The following is a 21,828-nucleotide window of genomic DNA, read 5'->3' on the forward strand; positions in this document are numbered from 1 at the left end:
AGCGAGGCTGAAGCAGAAGCTCATCGCCGCCGCCGAGAAGACCCTGCAGTTCGCGCCGCCGAAGCGGAGGCTCATCGCCGCCGTCGAGAGCAACCAGCAGTAAGCGAGACTGAAGCAAATGAGGAATGTCGTAGATCTCGTCTTTGAGAATCAAGCATTGGTGTACCAAGTCGAACATATATCAGTCTATTTCTCCGACCACAAAGCTTCCTTCATGACTGTCAAGAACTGTTAGTGGAGTCTTTGTTAAAGGAATACGTGTGAAAAATAAAAAAAAAAATTCTGTGATAGCGCATACATGTGTTGCTCGATTTCTTTGCCTCAATCTATCGAAAAGGTGAAACAGCTTATTTGCTGCGCTCAAATTTCGCATTAGGAAGTAACGTAATCGTCGGTAATTTTTTTCTAGTGCTAACAAACCACTGATTTATTTCACCAGACTTAAGTGGTAGTAACACAGATGCGAAAAGAAAAACATGTGTTAGAGCATCAATTTTTGAGGGACAGGTAATATTGGCTGAGCACTTCTCCTTATCCCAAAGACTACATAATTTCGATTGGGATCTGTCTGTATGAGAATCCCATAGTATGCTTTCTTATGTCATACACCCAGCGTTCTTGCTGACGGCGAAATATGTTTGATTGTTATTTAGCGCACCATTTGTATATTTATAATGGAATGAGATGGTGTTAATGATTTCAGGCAGATAACTTGCAGAGAGTTGGCAGATGACCAATTAAATAATTTGCCTGAGGAGGCGTCACCTGCGTTGAAAAGGTCATTATCATCGTTTTCTGCTATAAATATACTAGTGACGTCTCCGTAAATGATAAAATCTACAGCATTGTGTCGCCTTTCAAGGTCATCGTTATGTGAGATTAACAAAAGGGGACCCAAAATGCTCCTTTGCATTCCAGTTACGTTTGTGTTTGAATGCAGAAAACGACGTTTTGTTTAAAGATAACTGGAAAGCCAATGCACTTCTCCGCAATGTTCGGGAACTAATATCGTGAAACTGGTGTCGTTCTAAGAATTCGTTCCAAGTGGATCCACCCTGCAATAGTGGTCATAAAGTAGTTAGTCAAAAATATAATTTGTTAATTAGTTCTTTATTCATTTCAATTTTCTTGTGTAAGTAATGTCCGCCGCATTGAGTAAACCAGATCATGAACTAGATTATGTTATCTGGTATTGACAACATTTAAAAATTTTTAAAAGCGTTCTCTGAAACACAGGGTAGAGGAAATTTTTTTCATATATTTCACATAATTGTTGTGCTTCATTTGGGGGAGAGCAAGGAAAAAGGCAGAGCTATTGCATGGATGCAATTACATTTCTAAACTGAGCTAGGCCTTGTGGTCTGATGTCCTGAATAACAAAACGTGCTAGCTTATAGCCAAGATCAATAATGAATATATTGGAAGCTGGTTGCTAATAGCGGCGCCTCTTGTTCTACTTAATAAATTTTTATGGGAAAAAAATCACTATGCGCAAGCCAATTGCAGTTTCGATGCGTACAGCAATGCATGTGGAAACTTGCATTACATTATAACGTTGGCATTACTGCTTGTACGGAGTAAAAGCATCAAAGTTGATATGCATGGTGCCGATCTGTTTATCATTCAGATCATTAAAACGTATCCAGAGCATTGGGCGGATACATTTCTGATATCACAAGGTGCGAAGAGCAATGAGTTCCTTTGGTACTGCTTCCTTTTACTCGTCCCTGCAATGATCACTGTGGAAGTTTTCGAACACAATGGCACCATTAAGAGTGCGCAAGCTTTCAGAATGATTTATGTGCTCGTAAGACAAGCTAAACAATAAAGCCGCAGGTTCCGGTGCTAACTCCTATCGATAATTCTGGTTGCTGCGCCTGGTGTATTTTTATATACGTGGTACTGCAGGCAGCAGCTAATAAGGCGCGCGCCGTATGCGAAATATTCAGTGTTGCTTCTACGTGTACAAGGGACCAGCGGCCCTAAAATATTGAAATGAAAAGCAAGCAGACTGCGAAAGTGTCGTCGGCTGTTGTGTAAATTTTGCTTTGGTGAAGTGCGAAAATGTTGCTTCACAAATATATGCACGACAATGTGACTACTGTCATTATCGACGACAACGTCTGGTGGCGCCTTCATATGCTGCTCGCTTGAGGAAATAGCTCGCATCTGCTGTCGACGTCGGTAAATTCACCGCGAGTGCGGCATGCCGATCATCAGCGGCCTCCACAGTGCAGGTTTACAGCGCACGTTTCGTCGTGTTTCTGTGCTACAGCTCTCTCTTGGTCCCCGAAATCTGCAAGTCAAATTTCCGAGCACTTCAGAGCGTGTACGTACAAGAGGTACCCCACGTTGGTCTCCGCCTTCCCTGAAGCGCATCAAGAGCTGAAACAGTTATACTGGTTAGTCATCCTGGTTATTTACTGGTTATATACTGGTTATACTGGTTAGTAATACTGGTTCGAGGCCATCCTATCCCGACACACAATACCACCGACGCGCATAGGATGCATTTTCGCCACATTTCGAGGACTCAAACATACCATCTTGTGTGTCTGGCCGAACAACGACCTCAGGCGTCATTCTTCACCGTTGTCAACACTGATCGCGTCTCCCTGCCGTCGGGCTTCACTCCCTCAACATATTCATCGTTAACTTTGTAGTGTCTACGGTGACAAGACGGAGGTTTAGCTCGGGGGGGCTCCTACGTAAATACCTGAGAATGGGTAAATTTGTTTTTCTCGCACACCACTGCACAAAACTTGATGACGTTCCTCTTGAAAAAAAATTACTTTTAAATCTAATGACTGCCGGAAGTGTAATCTTGATTACGGCTGGCAATGTTTAACAAATATATTTGCTAATTGCATAATTTCAAAAGAAAAGCGAAACTATCATATTCACGGTGCTGTAATCACATTCCCGTGAACTGTACGTTATCGTAGGCGGATAAAATTGATGTATTATACAGCCCTCTAAACTATACCATAATATGTGAGTAGCACGTCTGAAAAACGTTCGTAAACATGGCAGCTAATTCATGTAATAAAATTTGTCCGCTTTAGATGCTCTAAGGAATACAGTTTTACAGATGTGCGATAACCGTTATTTCCTCAGAGTTAGAGATGTCCTAATTTTGCGTTTTGCCATTTCCTGATTTGAAAATATTTGCATACAATGTACCGCGATACTACCACATTCTGCTTCCTACAGTCACAAAATTTAGCTTTGTCACTGACATGCAACAAATTCCATTCATATCCACACAGACATTGCCTCATAAAAGCATTTGTGCGTTTCGCATGTTGTTGGATAGTAACATCCAAGTTGGCCCCGAGCTAAAGCTTCCAGCCTTTCCGTCCAAGGGATGTAAAGTAGGTTGACCTACCTATTTTTGCCTTGAAGCAAGCAACTCTTGATTGTTTGCATGATTCCTTTGCCGATTTCATGTAAGCTTGCAAGTTTGTAACGCGCTCCAATGGCACAGTGGTTATCCCATCACGATCGACCACCATCAGTTACACATCTTACGTCGCAACAACTACTGGTTTTGTGTTTCATGCTCTTCGAGGTGCTCTTGGTTATATTAGCGGACTAATGGACTGATTGGCGGGCAATATTCTTCGATTCAAAGGTGACCCTACAATACCATGTCTCAGACTGTTCGCCACGGTTCCCGTGAACATCTCGAGTCTGAGATTCGAGACACCCACCGCCTCGTTATTGCGAAAGGAAACAACATCGTGTTTCAGTAGTTGCTGGGTCATTGCAGCATCTCGAGTAACGACCGCACCGCTGAGACTGCTACATATAAACGCTCATGAAGGAACAAACCTTGCTTCTGAGGAAGCAGAAGCTTGATGTGGGCGAGTTGGTTTTGCATACTTGAAGAAAAGAGCGCTAAGGAGACGCGGACTAAAAGAAGAACATAAAGAACATAAAGAACTTAAAGAAGAAGGAACATAGAAGCAAGAACATAAAGAAGAATATAAAGAAGAACATAAAAGAAGAACCTTGTCCGTCGTACATGTTCTTCTTTTAGTCCGCGTCTTCTTAGCGCTCTTCAACTTGGTTCTGAACCTTCCATCAATGAGTGACGTAGGCCAGCGCCTACGAAAGGTAACGCATCATTTCATATTCTAGAAGTGGCCCACACCTGGTTTTACTCACCATCGGTTGCATTCCCTCGACCCTTCAACGTAATTGTGCCAGTTGCCTGGTCTTCCACTAATTGAAGAAGCAGTACTACATCGTTTGCGTCGCGGCGTTGCACTCAACAATGCATGCTAATTATGAAATATAAGTAGCAATAAAGTGGAATGCAATGAGTGTGGTGGCTAACAAACGATAGAACACCTTCCGGGCTACTGCGCCGACCTAATGGAAGGCTGAATTTCAGCAAAGCATTGAACCAGTTGGACGGAATACTTTTCCTGTCGGACAAGGTGTGGCCATGGTATTCTCATGTAACAACTCCACAAAGCAACAAAACCGCTTCTGCGATTTCCGAAGTATGAGCAGAATGATCAACTGCGACGCAGAGCAGAGAACCTTCACTACACCGGCGACACCAATACTAGACTGTCGGCCCTTCCATTAATCTTTCTTTCCCGGTTCCCTTTTCCCCTTGCGTGGGATCGCAAAACGGCCTCAGTCCTAGTTATTCTGCCGGCCATTCATTTATCCTCATCTCTCTCTCTTCTCTCCGACCACTGTACGTCCCGCGCACGGTCGGGTATGCACACAGCCTCTCAGCCGTGGAGCTAATATGTGTGCGCAGAAAGCTAATGCCCAGTTCCGATGCCAGAAAGCTGCCCTGGCTCCGGCTGAGCCGATTAGGCGAAGCGTAACCGTGTGTGTGTCCACATGGTTTCGTCGTTTTCGCAGCCAAACGCACTGCAACTTTCCGGGGAACTTCTAAAGCTCTACGCCCGAGTGACGCACCCGCGTCGTTAGTGCGACTGCAAAAGGAAGACGATCGTTTAATTGTCAAGTGTACACATATTTGATATCGTCAGGAAATAAGTTCTAAATATTAGGAACCTGCTTTCGAGTGCGGTGCTCACAACGTGAAAATGTTTACATCTTGCGAAAGAAAAAAAAAATGCCGATCGCATGCACTGTGGGAATCAATGTAGGCGAAGCTTTGTCTGCTGTTTGCGTTCATTTGCGTTATTTGGCAGTGATACATTCACGGCCTGCGACAGTCGTGACGGGATGTGAAATGTTGCCTTGCCTGCTCCGCTTGCCTCTGTTCTTGTTCCGCTCGACGCTTTATGCGAGCCTTCGTCTCATCGGCACTAAGTGCACGCTTCGGCGCCGTTCTGGGTTGTAGCGTTGTAGCCCACAAAACTGCTTCCCCCCCTCTCTCTCTCTATTCGCTCGCTAACATTCTCCGCACCTCCTCCCTACACTGTCGTGCTGTTGCGGGTGAGCACGAAGACAAGCGTGGTCGCTCCTGCACAGCATTTGTGGGGGGTCACGTCTAGTTAGGCGTCATGAGGGCATTGTGCACATGATACGCGGCGTAAATCTTGACACGAGCTTCTCTGGTCCTCTTTCCTTTGCGCCACGCTCCTGCCATGTGCTAACGCGATAGCGTTAAGGACCCCGTCTCGCAGAAAATCCGGTATCGACGCCGCGGGCATCGTTTGTCGAATAAACATTCCGAACCGCAACAGCGCAGACCCTCCCCGTGGCGCATACCTTGTCTTACATTCCTTACAAAGTTGTTCCTCAAAATTTGGAGAATGACAGCTCATCAAAAAATTTTATGAAAAAAAAACACACCCACACACCCCTTCATTGTTTTGTGACATGGCCACGTCTCGAGTACGTCCCAACGCGGCTGGCGTTAGTGGCGTGCGTCTCAAATACGTCCTGACGTGGCCACCGATAGCGACCTCCCAGACAGCAGCGGCAGCAGCAGTGGGAGAGTCGAAGGAAGAGGCAAAGTAAGCGTCTCTTTAAAAACCCACAAATCAGGCGACCGGGTCGATCACTCCCTCACGGTTGTTTCTTAACTTTGGCAAGGAAGTGTGCACTATTCGCCCAATGAGATCTTTGTAGAATGTAAGGGATTTGATAAAAAATGCAAAAGATGCAAAACTAAAACAGAAAAGGACCTTGCGAACATTCATCTGGTAATGGAGTAACTTCGTAAAACTACATGCCTGCTGTGCAATAGTTTCAATGAGATAAAAGTCAAATTTTCGGCCACTTCCATCAAGTCAGGGGAGCTCCGGATAAAATGACATCGAAGCTTTTTTGTTGCTATCAAATTAACTTTGCCTGAAAGAACGCAATGATCATGTGTTGTGTTGCATGTGAAATACAGTTGTGCTTTAATAAAAGCAGTAGTTCACACTCGCAATTGAGTGGCACTTCGTTTTTATGACTAAGACAATACGTGCCTGCTAAAAAACTGGTGCCCTCAATAAAAATCGACTTTCTTTGTCTCACTGCCATAACACATTTCTGCAATTAAGAAGATAGAAAAATTTTTAAAAATAATCATATGGTCTCTGGGGCGGAAACGTAGATGTCTTTTATAACAAATTTTGGTCTCAGTGACCGCGGTGTGCTGGTATTTTAGCGACAGGCCCAGCTGCGAACAGATTGCACTTATACTCGCTAAAAACTTACGTTTTCCGCAAGCCGTGCGACTGAACGTATTATTTTTTTCGGTCTATTATAGTATTTAAGCATCATATTCCTTTGTAAAGCGCCATACCTTCTTGACATTGAAAACTCATTATTCTAGGCAGTGCCACTTTATATATTTATATTCTTGCTAAACTTAAACAAAACGGACTGGCGGAAATAAAAGCGAGGACTAAAAGTGCGATTTCCGAACTGGTGCAATTGCTAGAGCAGCCAGTACAGGAGCTGATGACTAACTTCTAAATGAGGGAAATTGCCCTTTTTTTTTAACTTTCGTTCACACCTTAAGGTAAGCGCGGGCTACAGATAAAAACAGCCAACATAGGATTCCGAACCATTTCGCGTTCCAAGCTGCCGTACACACAAACATAAAAGTCCCACGAGTTAATTTTGCGAACTTAAAATAATGCTTGGTGCTTAGGTAATAAGATGTGAGCTCGGAATAACGCTCGAGTGATACTAATGAAGGTAAGCGCTGTTGCACTGCTTGAATAAACAGGCAATAAACTAGTGTCGAGTTGGGCGCGAAACTTATCGAAAACACGTTAGCGTGTGGTATAACTATGGTTATTTAGCTATCTGTCTTTTTATGTACTTCATATTTTGACGGCAGGAATATATATCATTTATTTTACAGAGCACATTACATATTTTCCATTGGGCGAAAGCTTAAGCATTAAGGCGTCGTTAAGAACTCGTTAGCAAATTTTAGCAGTAATTTGTTGTTTTTGCCGAAACAGCCTTTCTGGAAATGTACAGATAAGCTTCCAGCCACGGAAGTTCATAAATTTGTTTCGCTGATTTGCCATCTTCTAGCCGTTATTAAGCTGGCGCTGAAACTTACGTTGAAATTACACACACCAAATTCTGCAAAAGGAGAACACGTTGTCACGTAACTTTTGAAATGAGCTGAAGGCTACATTTCCAGCTATGTATCTCAGACATCGGCACCTGATAACCACAAGCTATTTAGATACTGGCGCAAACACACCGCAAAGGAGTAACTTCATAAAAATGTGACGCTTTACATCTGGCTGCTTGATTAGGCCCATCTAGAGAGGAAATGCATCCTGTCGAAATAAAATGGGTAATTTAACTTTCAATGTCCTTGCGTTTTCTTTCGGAATGGAGCAGAAGTCGCGTAAGGTTTAGCGGGTTGTCTTAGAAGATGCAGCGAGCCCTTGAGGGTGGTTTACCAAAAGGACGAAGCGACCAACTTGAAGAAATTGTATAAACATCTGGGATTCGTACTGTTACGCTGCGCGGAGGAGCCAACGAAGAACAAGAAATCCCTGACTGCCTGCAATCTTGTCTCTACGCCCCCTCAATCATCTTGTAAATAAGCCAACCTCATCCGTACCACCTTTGGTAATAAAAAACTGTGGAGAATTTCGGTGCTGGAAATTTTCTGTAACTACGGAATTTTCTGGTAAAGGTTTCTATGATCTCGCACAGAATCCCTCACACGACAGATTGCAGCTATCCTGGTTGGTTATTGTGCTCTTCTATGTATTTATGTCGGCTCACAACGATCATTTAGAGCCCTCATATGTCTAGCTTTCACAATTCTTCATTTTCATTAGTGAATTTTCACCGACGACATCTTTTAGTGTATGTGTAGTTTCACCCAGACAATGTTTTCTATAGAAAACACTATAGATCATTGTTCGTATTGCTTGTTTTTCTAGCCTGCAAGTCATTGAATGGTAGAATGTACAAATTAAACATGACAGCTGCTGGCATGGAGTGCAGTTTGGATGAAAAACGACCGTCACCGACAGAGAGAGACACAAGAAAGGGAAATGGTAGGGAGGTTAACCAGATGGGTAGATCCGGTTTGCTACCCTACGCTGGGGAGAGAGGGGAGAATTAAAGTGAAAGCAGAGATAACAAAAGAATGGAGCATAGACATACAATCACAGTCAAATACTGCCACAGTATACCGTCAGTTCACAGCACAGTAGCACTTGTAGCACTATAAACATCCTTTCAGGCTACAGCCGCTTGTCCAATTCTGTTGCCCTTAAAAAGGGCAACAGTGCTCTCGTCGCCCTCCGCGGCGATGATTTGCGATTTCGGAATTCTAAAATAACTTCCTCTGTTAGAGGTGTTTGGTCCAATCGCGCTATCGCGATTTCGAGCGATCATCTCTGTAAATTGTAGTGAGGGCAGTCACAGAGGAGGCGTTACGGACGGTAATATAGTAACCGGCAATATCTTAATGATCCGGAAGGACCATGTTTACGAAAATTTATTCACTACCTCTCGTGCACATGTGGTTTCACATCAATATTCGCATGCACAAGTGCCATGTTTCCATCTTCTCCTCGTAGTACGACACCACATAAAATAAATATTTCTTCCGGCGGAACCATTTTACATCCGTGGAAGGGTAATAATACCGTCTCCTTAAGGAATATTCAAGTAGAAAGAGTGCCTAAATGATGATTTCCTTTTATAGAGATTCGCAGTGACTAAAGAATGCATTGCTGAACTGTCCTGCAGTGAGGGTCACATTGGTTTGCGCAGTGAACCAAAAGATAGAGCCCCTGGGAAAACAGCTAAGTTAGTCGCTTTGACAGACCGGCTGGCTAATCCTGTGCTGTAGCACGTAAGGGCTAAAAGGACCTAAACGGGACCAAAGGACAACTGCAAGTTTGGCAAATGGGAACGGGATTGCTGTAACAGAAGCGCGAAGGAACGAAGACAGAAGCAAAAAACACGGCGTCCTTGTTAATAAAAACAGGAGATAAAAAGAGGCGCGGTTACGAAACTAAAAGAGCGGAGGGCAGGAAATAATAACTGCGCACAGGCACACCACTCAACACTCGACAGCTCAGAGACAGATATAGCAAACTCTCAAATCACATACTTCTCGAAATACAGAGCAACGCATTTTTAGGCATTCCGGTGTTGAGAAAGGCGTTTCAAGTGCTACCGAGGGTTCTTTTCTAGGGAAACCGAGGAGAGTGCAGTGGCACGGAATATGCCTGATCACCTCCTTCCAGCGGCGGTTTTCAAATGGGGCGGTCAGCGTTCGAAATGTGAAATGGACTGACATCCCCAGACGAAATAAACGGTGAACGCTAGCTACGCTGGTTGCCGTTTCGACAGCATACTGCGCTTTTTTTTTTATGCCGGACCTTTCGCCGAAATTTAAGGTTGAATAGTTCTACTGCTAACAACAACGTTGTTTCCCCTGTGGTGTCATTATCCCCAGCGAACATCACTGGTCACCACTCATCGTCATCTTGCATCAGCTTGCATCAACGGATATTTTGCGAGACCAACGCCTTCTGCAGACCACCGCCTGCTATCATCCGAGACGAGTTGGTAATTCCACCTCAATGCCAAAGTTGCCGGAAAGCCGCAGCTTAGATTCACGCGGGTTGTCAAAATTGGGCACCAGAACGGCAACCTCTCTGTTCTTGCGACAGATTACACAATCGGAAGCACACACACAAAAAAAGACGAATATTAATGCAATTTCTAATTGTGAAACTACAATATAGAACATGTTTAAAGAAACACACACGTTTCCTAGAGGGTGTGAACTTGGCGAAGTTGGTAATTCATTTTAGCATGCTATAGGGCGTTGTCGGCGGTACTTAAAGGATGAAAAGTGTGACACAGAAGCGAAGACGGCACCATGTTTGTCTTTCTTGTTTCTTTGTCTAGGTCCCGTCAATAACGAGCTTTTGCAAATTGCAAGTTTCTCATTAGAGAACTTCGAGGTGTATCATGTCGTCCCTGTATCGGATTTTGTACCACGCACGAAAGTCAGTTCCACCCAAGTGTAAAATCCACTAGTGAAATCCTTACATTTTTGATCATGTTTAGAGTTTACCTTTAGAGCTTTGCGCTTTTTTCGGCGGCCCATCATCACGATTTCTTGCAGGATCGACCTTTAACAACGCGCACGCTACTCATGGAGGCACTGTAAAAAGCCAACTTTTCCGTGTACCTCCCAAAAGCGCTTCTTTGCACACACGGCGGAAACATCAATTTCTATCAATATTCTAGTAAGTAGCTTCTTCGGCGAGAATTTCTCTTCCACGCGCTTCAGTGGACAAAGCAGAAACACGCTTTCCGGTCATATGCACCTCATCCCATTGCCAATTTTTTTCCACTTGAGCAGCCGCAGGGAATACCACCACTTTGTTTTTTTTTTTTTTCGTACAACCCACTCGTGCAGCGTTGAGCAGTATCTAAGCAACGTCGAGAGGAGATAAATTGCTGGCGCAGCGGATCAAGTGGCACGCGTGTTTGAACAGCAGAACCAACGCACGCTTCGAGGAGTTCTAACAAAGGCAAAGAAACTTTAGGGAAAGGAGGAAATGTGAGCGGATGTTGAGTAGACGAGTTTGCGGTGGATGCTTCGCTGGGCGCTTTCGATCGCCCACGTTGCCTTTTCTTTTCTCCTGCAAAGACCCTTGATGCTTCCCTGACAAAGGCTTTAAGTCTTGCAGCTCGCTTTATTCTGCTATGCTGTGGACACCGCATTTTGTTTTGTTGATTTGCCCAGAGAAAGTCTTGGAACGTTTTGCTTAATTTAGTGAAGGCCAAGTTGTCTCAGGCCCTCGTAGCGTTAAACTCCCTTTTTCGAAAAATTTGACAAAGGAAAGAACTTCTAATCTCGCAGAGACCAGGCATCTTTGAATATTAGAGACATAATATTTTCATGATGCATGAAAAAGGAAGCTCATATATTGATAATTGCTGTGACAGCGTGTCTGAAGATGGTTTTCACATTGATAGGAGAATACTTGTATGTTGAGTCACTGCGGCTCAAAACCTGTCTAAGACAGCATGTTAGCTTATATCTTGTTTCAGTAATGGTTAAGAATGAAACAATTTTTTTACTCTGAATGTACTCATTTCATGTAATCTAAAACAAAGAATAGCTGCTTCTCGTTTTCTGCATTTTACTTCATATTGGTGTTTAACCGACACTGATTTTAAGTCTTGAAGCTCAGATCTTACTGCTCTAGAGAGGACACTGCATTTTGTTTTGTCTGCTTACTCGGAGAAGCGCTTGCAACGTTTTTTTATCCTAGCTGCGGCCAATCGCCCACTGGTCAACAAACCTTTATTTTTACTTTTCAGCGAACGTGTACGTGTAGGTTTTTTCATTAGGTATTTTCATTTCTTTATCATTTTCTCTCTCTCACCTATCGCATCCCTTTGCCCCTCCCCCAGTACAGGGTGGCCAACCGTAGGCAATCTCTGGTTAATCTCCCTGTCTTTCCTTTGTCTTTCTCTCTCTCTCTCTCTCCTTTGAGCGAACTTGGCAAATATCGCCTCGTCTTACAGAGAGCAGGCATATTTAAATATTATGGTCATCATACTTCCTCTGACGATGAATGAAAACTTACAAATGCATACATGTTTTTTCAACGATCGTTAACACAGTACTAATATCATTCAAAGAATACTTATATCTTTAGTCACTGGAGCCTCAAGCCTGCTTTACGCCGCATGTTAGTTTGTCTCCTGCTTTTCAATTAGCTAGGAATAACTGTTTCTTTTTACTCAATATGCACTTATTTCATACCATCTAGAACAAGGACTCGTTTTCGTTTTCTGTATTTTGTTTCCTTTCAATGTGAGACTTTCTTTGCTTGCGCTTGCGTCTGCCGCATGTCTGAATTTACGGAAGGAAACACAAAGTAAAAAGACACCGACGCCAAGTAGAGCTAGCGATAAAAAAGGCGTGATTTTGGTAACTCTGACGTAAAAACGGCGAGGTTAATAAAAAAATAACATGAACTAATTAACAACGTGCCACCGGGTGGTAGCCGAAAGCCACATTTTTGGCATTACACCTGCGACACTACAAGTTAACTAAAGACAACAGTTGCATGCTAACTCATCGACGTTACCAGGGCCACTGATGGCGAAGGCAACGCATATAGAACATGCTTTTAACTATCGGCATCGTGAAGTACGTGTTCTTAGTAACTGGCAAAATGAACAATAAACTCTCGTGCGCTACTTGGAAGCAGCAAAACTTGAAGAGTCAGGACCCTGCGAGAGGTATAATTTGCTAAATTTGTCGTTACATTGTCGACTCTAATGTAACCTATCTCTTCATTTCTTAACTATTTATGCGTCGTATGGGCCGAGAACAAACTCTCTCTTTCTTTGCTGGCCCCAATTTCTTTCCCCATTCTATTTCTTTCTGAATACACTACACGTTGTTTCCTGAATAGCATTTCCGTCTCATTGGTGCAACTGTCATGCTCGAAAAATTTTGAACAATATTAATACGCAGCCAAGGAGACCTATTTGCCCACCTTCGAGTTTCACCTCTCTCTATAGGTTGGATGCGACGCATTCCCTGCTCTCCTTCTTGTTTTTGGCCTTTTTTGCTAGCGTTTGGTTGGGAAAAAAAGTCAGCCTGTTAAATATCCACCACAATAGGCGTCAAATAGCTTTCTTCTAGTAGTGAGTGCACTTGTAGAAACCCAATGCACCAGCACTGATTGTCTTGTCCATTTTCCCCGTAATACACGTCACGTCACACCGGCAACTACATAAAGCTGAGACACCAAGGATGACGAGACTGCGTTTTTTATAAATATATTTTCGAAGACTTGGGCAGCCAGTGTTAGACGCATTCACGCTCCGGTGTAGTTGTTTTTCACCGGGGGCCTTTTCTTCATGTTGAAGGGGGGGAAACAAAGGTACTCTTACTTAACCATTCTCCATCGTATGACTACTATCGGGCTGGTTGATACCCCTTTACAAAACTTCCAGTGCACAAGTATTTCCAATCCTCTGTTCATCCGCTGCCTGTTCTCGCCAGTTGGCGTTTTTGACTTTAGATTTATTGGCTGAGTAATATTTTTACACTCCATTCTAATTTGTGGATTTGTAGATGTGGTTGTAGGCTTCAGCTTCATAGCTTTGCGGTCCTGTCATTCATTTTATCGTAGTGGTGCTCAAAGAGTACAATTTTTACGTAATTAGAAGTAACTTTCTTTGGTATTGATATTGGGCATGCTGGCGCAGATTGCCAATACAGGCTTGCAAGTGCTCACAGCACCATAACTTGGCCAAAGATCGAATGATGACGCTGCTTGAATAGACAGCCGAAACAAATTGCACGGAACAACACGATGGCAATGAAATACACAAGCCAAAGTAACACATAAAGAACGCAACCGTGCCGCGTTCCTGGGCACGCCCTTGGTGAAGTTCATTACATTACGCCGGGAAGCCCGCATTGTCTGCATTCCAAAAAGCCTGCGCAGAGGAGCTTTCAGTTTTCTTTTTCATATTTTTTTTTTACTTCCGCTTTTTTATTATGAGCAGGCTTTACGGGTTTTCTTGCAGCGGCTGCATGCCAAGACTTCCGCGTAAAAAATCAAGGCATATACGGAATATATAAGGGTGATAAATCTGCTGTTTCACGACCAGTCAGAAGGGCGTGTTCATTCACGGCAGGCTGCTCTTCAGGGGAAAAAGAAAAATATTTTATCAGAAACTCCAAGATATCTGCAAGAAAATGGAGCAAGAAATATTTTTCCAAGGATATTTGAAATTTATTGAGGCGGTCTTTCAGTATGAGGCGGTCTTTCAGCTGATTAAACATGTTGTTTATTATGTGTCTGGATAAGGCACATCTGTACGTACCTATAGCAACGCCGCAGATAATGTTTGAATAGATATAAACAAACATATAGCTATCGTAGCTTCAGTGGTCGATTTGCGCCCTAGAATTGAAAAAAAGAAAGAGCAGTATTTTGGCGCGAGACATGCTATGGTCACTGTAAGCACACACACTAAAATAATCTTTGAATATGCCGTCCCGAGGCGATATTTCTAAAACGTTTTCATTTTCACTTTACTTGAAGATCTAGAATTTTTCGTTATGCGTCTACCGGCAATGCTTAATTTCTTATCGCGTACGCACTTCCGCAACGAATCTTTTGCGAGTTAGCAGGTATACTTTTTTTTTTTTGCATGGTGAGTGAATAAAACACCGTGATGGCGACAGCCGCACTCGGCGGGTTACAAGCGGCTCTTTCCTAGATTCCGTAGGTTGCTTTCTCATCACGAAATGCACCGATAAGGAAAAAAAAAAAACAACTTATGCAGATCTAACGCACTCTTTCAATCTTTGAGAAGCGAAGCGTTCGCGAAGCGGTGAACGAAGTGCTATAAATTTGCCCGTTTCGTACCTGCATTGTTTGGCACAAACGAACAAGTCGCGAGCGCGTGCCTTCGTTCACGCATACCGCGGAATGTGGCAAATCTTATACTGGCTTCTATTTTTTTTTTCCTTTTTTCATTCCTTATTTTACATGCACGGGCCACTTCTTAGCCCATCGCCCGCTATGGGTCTGAGCTACTGTAACGCCCATTCCTTGGATGTGTCCCACTGTGCGGAAACCTTCATCAAAACCAAAAGAAGGGCCCGCGGCAAGGCCGTTCCCATTGTGTGGGTGTGTGCCATAGTGCGCACGTTATCGTCATAGTCAACACGCGGTGACGCTTCTTGGCAAATCCCTCGTTGCGTGTATGCGTCATACCATTTGAATTATAATCATCAACGCTCGACGATCATCGCAAACCGCTAGTCGTAGTTGGCACTGTGCGTACCACCCGCTTCTTGGACGATTCCCCGTTGTGTGTACATACCACAGTATTGAAATCATCGTCGCAGTCAAGGAGTGGAGACCATCTGAAAGTTATAGTTGGTGTCGGTACGAGAGACTAAATGTTCGTCTGTGGTCCAGTTTTAAATCTCTATGAAGGTTTTTTTCACGCCACCGCATTACCACGAAAAATACCTCGGCCTGCCAGGACAGGATGTAGTAGCTCGTGTGAGTAAAATGACTCTGCCTCCATCTACAAAAAAAGGGTATTTCTTCTTCTGAAACCATTCCTGTCAGGACTTGACTACATTGAGGAGACCTTTCTGTGACGTCCTCTGATTGTCGCTTCTGTGGCGTACCTGAAACAATCAAAGTTTTATAGGCTGCAGAGATGCCATATTACTTTGGGATGTTCTTCAGGGAAATCTTAACAAGAACTTTGATTTCGGCTTTGACTTCGAGCGAAAACTATCATCTTGACTTTGTATTCACCTCCGTATTGTATTTCACTGAATCAACTACAATGACTGATTGCGTGCCAATGGAAGGAAATTGCTGTCGAGATTGAACGGTGTCAGGAAATTAGCAAATTAAGGTGCATTAACTGTCGTCGACTGACGTAATTTTGGACTATGGGAAACGTCGCTAAGGAGCCTCTTCACATTGCTGTGGTCTTGAAATACCATTGTTGTTGAACAAAACGAGAACAAGGTGAAAGCAGGAGCCAACGTTTCGACAAGTGGACTTGTCTTCTCAAAGCGACGTATGCTTACCTCGCCACAGTATATGCAACTGTTTGTGTGAATGCTAAATCACAACAACTGTTGTTGTGATCATTTTAGCATTCACACGAACAAATACGTAAAGGTGGTCTGGTTATCACGCACTGCAACAGCACTGAAAGTTCGCGAGCCCAAATATAAACGCCGATGTTCCTCGCATAAAACTCCGACCGAGGCGACTTGCTATAGCCCGGAATTTATCCGGATAACACTTATTCCGCTTTACATAAAAGTAAAGTTCACTTGCAAGTACTTCACGGGGTTTCTCTTACTCATAGTTTTGCCACCTACGTACCCTTTATCATCGACCGCCACTTGAGCTGTACGGTGAGGCCAAGGCAAGCTTCACACAGATTTTTTTTTACTATGTAACACGATCAGGTGCTTGCAACCTAAGCCGTAAACAGCGTAATGCATCCAGCACATACACCGAGTCAAGTCTGTTTATCGGAGCATTACTTTTGCACAAGAAGCGACGAAGGCTGCGATAAGCACAAGAAGCTGCTGGGTGCTTGCCCCCATTAATTGGCGGTAAAAAGAGACAGGGAACAATACATTAACGTGCTTCGGGCACCTCGTTAAGCACCGCAGAGATTGATATAGCGGGCGTCTATATATCACCTCCAAAACCTGTTACGCTATTCTCCGTAGTGCAGGTATCTGAGACGCACCACTGCGCTAATGAGAAGGGGGCACGCCCGTTGATGCGACGACGGCGCTTCACACGTACGCGTGGAGGCCGAGCGGAGAAGCGCCCCACCTGCGCCTCGCTTGTGTCGCCCCAGCGTTTGTGCTGGTGTCGAGAAATCAAAGCACGGTGTATAATGGGGGGAGGGGGGGGGCGACACTGCGTAGAAGAGAAGCGACAAACAGGTGCAATGCTCAATGTAATGTGTGAAGTTTTTTCTTCTTTCTATGTGTGCCAAAATCAGTATATTTTGTCTCGTCTTTTACGGTGTACTTGTAGTTCCTGAGGATGTTCAATACGTGGAATTTCCACTTGACCTGAACGGAAAGCTGTGTAATAATATTCGATCGTCTGAACAACTTGTTTGTGGTATGAGAAGCCTCTAGTTTCTCCCTTGCTGCAAGCACCTTGGTTTAAATTATGCTTTGTAGCAAATCACCCCTAGAGCACGTCCTGGTAGAGGCAAAGTTAATTTTCCTTAAAGCTTCTTAAATATAACGTCGTCCTATTGCACTCACCCGTTATGTAAGACGGCGCGCATTCATTAATCTTGATACGCTAGCGAGGATGAACTTCGAAATGGTTACAATAAAATTGTGGTCGGTAATGAAATCATACTTCTTCCTTTTCGTAGAACTTTGGAATATCAGAACTATGAAGTACAATTTCGACGAAGACAAGTGTAGGTGAAAAAAAATTGACACGTTTACCCGATTTTTAACTAATGTAACACGTTATCCTGTTCCTATAAATCGAAGTGATACCCAATGTTTGATATTAGGCCCCTTACTATTCTTGATGTATATACAGACTTACCACTTGGCCCTAAATATTCTTGTTGTTCAATTTACACTGATGATACCACTATCCTTTCGCACCAATCAGATACTGCGCTCTAATTTCTAATTGTCAACTGACAGACTTTCTAGTGCAGTGGTGTAAGTCTAATAAAATTTCAATATTGCATCCGAAACGATGTTCATGTTTTGTTAATCAACCCCCCCCCCCCTCCACCACCACCACAAAACAAAAAGAGAACAAAGAACATGAAACCATTTACTGCTTTTATGTAACTCGAAAATCCTTAATTTGTGTCATTGTATATCTTTTCTGGCCGGTACAGGTAGCATCCCTATTAAATTCCGTCCACTTATCACTTTTATTTGCGAACAGATCTCAAAGAATACGCTTGCTGCTCAGATGTGTAACTAGGTTTAGCATGAACACTCCTATTGCACGGTATTACACATTCATAAGTAGCCGCCGAAATTAATGAAATATATATTGGGGAATGACATTCACTTCACGCTGTGCCTTTGGAAAAAGCGCGAAAGCAAGCAGTGCGCTTTATTCCGCTACGCTACTTTCACTTTCCCATGCCCGTTTCGTTCAAGTAAACAAACATTCAGGCCATCTCTGATATATTTCCAGAACATACAGAATTTTCATAGAACGGCCATAAGTGGCAGCGAAGTTGGCTCCTTTGCAGAAGCGTTCCTAGGTGACCTGTGTATGCTTTGCCGCTAATAACGCGAACTTCACACATTAATTACCAAACATTCATTAATTAACTTTTCTAGAGCCTTAGGGGGAGTTGCTAATACGGCGAAATGGAAGGGAGTTACATTTTATTGCACTCTCATTTTTTTCAGTGTTAAAGGTCGCACTTAATAAGAGATATTTATCTTCAAATTTCAGCGTTCAGTCTAAGCAATATTGAAACCGAATGTGCCTGCAGGGTAGGAATGACGGCCACGCTGTGATGCCTGACGGAAATGCCCCGTGACGACAACCATGAGGAAGTTTAAAACAGGCCATCTCGGCCAATCAGCGCAGCTACTGCTCCAGAAAGCTTTGCACGTCAAGCACGTGTGGCTGAGCGCCGAGTCATGATTTGCTGCGACGTGCTGTCGTTTAAACTTGGCCCCACAATTATTTGCCGGGCGTGGCCGTCTGACGCGCTCGGTCACGATATTGCCTCGATTGACCTTTGGAATTCAACGAAGACTATATCGAATTAAGCAAAACTTTCAAGGTTGGTAAAAAGTGGTTGGGTGTGTAGTGTGAAATATGACTGCCTCCAAAATTTTGCCGTTTAGACAACTGCCCCCGGGGCATTAATTAAAAAGTTAATTAACACATTCTTGCTGCTTAGTCTTATGAAGCTCACGTTATTAGCGGCAAAGTGTGTACACCTCGCCTAGACACTCGTCTGCGAGGACCCCACGATACCCGCGCTCATTATTTCTTTATAGCATATATATATATATATATATATATATATATATATATATATATATATATATATGAACAGTTTGTGTTTTATTTTGTTATGGATTTTCTTCGCACACTCAATATAAAAATTTTTTTTCCGGCTTTCAGGTCATCTATCCCCACTACAGCTACATTATTTTGTCCTTAATAACCTTCTACTGCCTCAAATACACACAAGTTATTAAAAAATTCCATTGTATTCGTTATCAACCTCGTTATAAAAAACACGGACCCCACAATGGAAAAAACTAATGCTTATATTCACGTATTTAGGCGAAAGCTAGAAATGCTTTTATTTATATTTTTAATTCTTGCACGGCGTTAAATCCGCGTGCTTCATTACTATTTCGGCGCCAGACTCTGTAATTGTTGATGCTGTATTTGTTCCGAATAATACTTTCGGTCTTTATTACACGTTCGCTAGAAAGCTTTTCTTGCTGTATTACTCATATGGCTGCGTAACCTCGGAAACTTCTGCGTACTTTCCTCTGTGTAGCACCTTGTTGTAGCGATAATAAATGCTTGATCAATCTGATGATATGTGATGCTTAATGGCACAGGGCTAGGTCTGGCCAAAGAGCGCCATGCAAATGAGTATGAGTAATGAATGGGACAATGAAGTGGAAGGTTGTTGATGGAATAATGCTGTATATGGGCCTAAATGTATAGTCCCTATGCAGTGCGTAAAACAAGTATATTAAAATTATGACAATGGCTTTGAAGTGCTCTGTGAACGTAAAATATATGTTTTAAAAAACTAGTAGGGTATGTACGTGCCTTTCGCACTGCTGCCTCATTCGAAACCTTGGATGGAAAAGTTTGGAGGCATGTGCCATAGAAATCCTACTATCCCAGCAGTATCATCTGTTGAGAGGTCATGCTACGAATTCATCGGGCGTAGAACTTATAGTGAATGAACAACATTTAACTATATTAAAAGTGATTTGCTGCTGAAAAATGAGTCCACATGAAAGAACATCGCTGGATGAAGAGGAATATTCTGTCGGTAAGCTAGAGGAACATGTTTTTTTTTGTTTCAGGTTCTGATTCAGGCACTCTACCAGGACATGTAGGATGGTCGGCGTCTCTCCACATTTAGCGCGGACGGGAAATTCACCTCCCGACAGAAAGTAAGAGCGGGTCCCATAGGCATGGCCTATCCAAAGTCAACCAAGAATTACTTTAGTTCGTCGTATTTTCGGTGGTGGTCTCTAATTATTAACTGAGGCTTAATTAAATTAACCTTATTCGGCGTTGCAGTGTCCCAAATTCGTTGACAGTACGTCCACATTTCCGTGCGGAAAAATAGGCTTCAAGTCGGTCACAGTAAAAGGTATGAAAGTGTTGCTTGCCTTAGCTGTGACAGATGTAGCCATCTGGTCTGCCAACATGTTCCCCTTGATGCCTCTGTGGCCGGGTATCCAGCAGATCACAACAATCTGGTTTGACACGTATGCAAAGCACAGAAGTGAGTAAATCTCGTTGAATACAGGATTTTTGTTTCTACGGAATGACATTAAGGACCATACTACGCTCAAGGAATCAGTGAATATGATGGAACTAGGTTCGTTGGTTTTTTGAATACATTTAACAGCCGCCATTGCTGCGTATGTCTCAGCGGAAGAGATACTTGCCTCCGGGTGCAAAACATCAGATTCTGAGAATGATGGACCAACCGCTGCAAGGGAGACGCCAGCATGGGACTTTGCGACGCTAGTATGAACTTCCGGGCTTGAGTACTTTAGGTGGAGTTCCAGAAAGTGCATTCGGGTGTGTTCCTTTGGAGCACGCTTTTTAACATGAACAAACGACGTGTCACATTTATTAAGCTGCCATTGCCATGGCAGTATAAGCTTTGTTGGGGCCTTTAGGCGAGGTTCTAAAAGTGGGACGCCCATTTCATCACTGAACCTGCTCACACGGACTGAAAAGGGCTCGTTTACTGTGGGTCGATTACGAAACAGTGTGGTCCATGTCATGTCATTTATATGTCATGTAAGGCTAGTGCATGACCTTTGCAAGTGAGCACTCTTTCGATTCCATGTAGCGCCTTTGCACAGGACTTGTCTTCAACTCACCTGCGGCCAGGTGGATACCTACATGTTCAATCGGATCCAGCATCTTCAACGCGTAGAGTGCGGCAGAGGGGCACACCGTGGTGCCATACTCTATAGACGTGTATGTTTAAGCCTTTTGTACAGGTCCAATGGGCACTTTTTGTTAGTGCCCCACGTGGTGTGCGACAGAAGTTTTAAGAGGTTCATTGCTTGCATGCATTTTGTCATGAGATATCTGATATAGGGTACAAACGTTAGTTTTGATTCCAAGATAATTCCTAATATTTTATGTTCAATGCTGAGAGTGAGTTCATTTCAATTGGTAAAAATACTAGAGACTGGTGTTCTTCTTGGAGAACAGCATGCAATTACTTTTGTGCGTATTCATCTTGAACCCGTTTTCGTCTGTCCATCTAGATAATTTGTTTAAGCCAAGCTGGACCTGGTGTTCGAAGATAGCAACATTGCACGATTTAAAGCCTACCTGGACATCGTCGACATATACAAAATAATACATGGTGCGTGAAAATACTGTATGAAGTGAATTCATTCTTAGGACAAAGAGTATGCACGCCTCCCTCCAACACGCCGGTCTCTTGGGTGAATGTTCTATACAAAGTGTTGCCCAATCTTACATGAAAAGCGCAATCAGATAAATAGTTTCCGATCATGTTCAGCATGTTGCCACGGAAACCCACTGGGGAGAGTTCCCGTAGAATTTGAAATGCATTGTCTTATTGTATGCCTTCTCCAGCTCGGGA

The 21,828-nt window shown here is 43.3% G+C and overlaps 1 protein-coding gene across 2 annotated transcripts in view; it reads left to right on the top strand.

Moving 5' to 3' along the window:
- The window catches only part of LOC126543839 (uncharacterized), a 405,430-nt gene extending 385,057 nt beyond the window's left edge, over nucleotides 1-20,373 (top strand). The window contains exon 9 of one of the 2 annotated variants that reach the window (XM_072284882.1): nucleotides 20,051-20,373. In XM_072284882.1, coding sequence (XP_072140983.1) covers nucleotides 20,051-20,057 — 7 coding nt within the window. In that variant the 3' untranslated portion in view covers nucleotides 20,058-20,373. The remainder of the gene's footprint in view (nucleotides 1-20,050) is intronic. The other variant, XM_072284881.1, reaches the window with a different exon arrangement.
- Nucleotides 20,374-21,828: the final 1,455 nt, after the last annotated feature.

Source organism: Dermacentor andersoni, chromosome 10 (assembly GCF_023375885.2).
Source record: "Dermacentor andersoni chromosome 10, qqDerAnde1_hic_scaffold, whole genome shotgun sequence".
Classification (NCBI taxonomy): Eukaryota; Metazoa; Arthropoda; class Arachnida; order Ixodida; family Ixodidae; genus Dermacentor; species Dermacentor andersoni.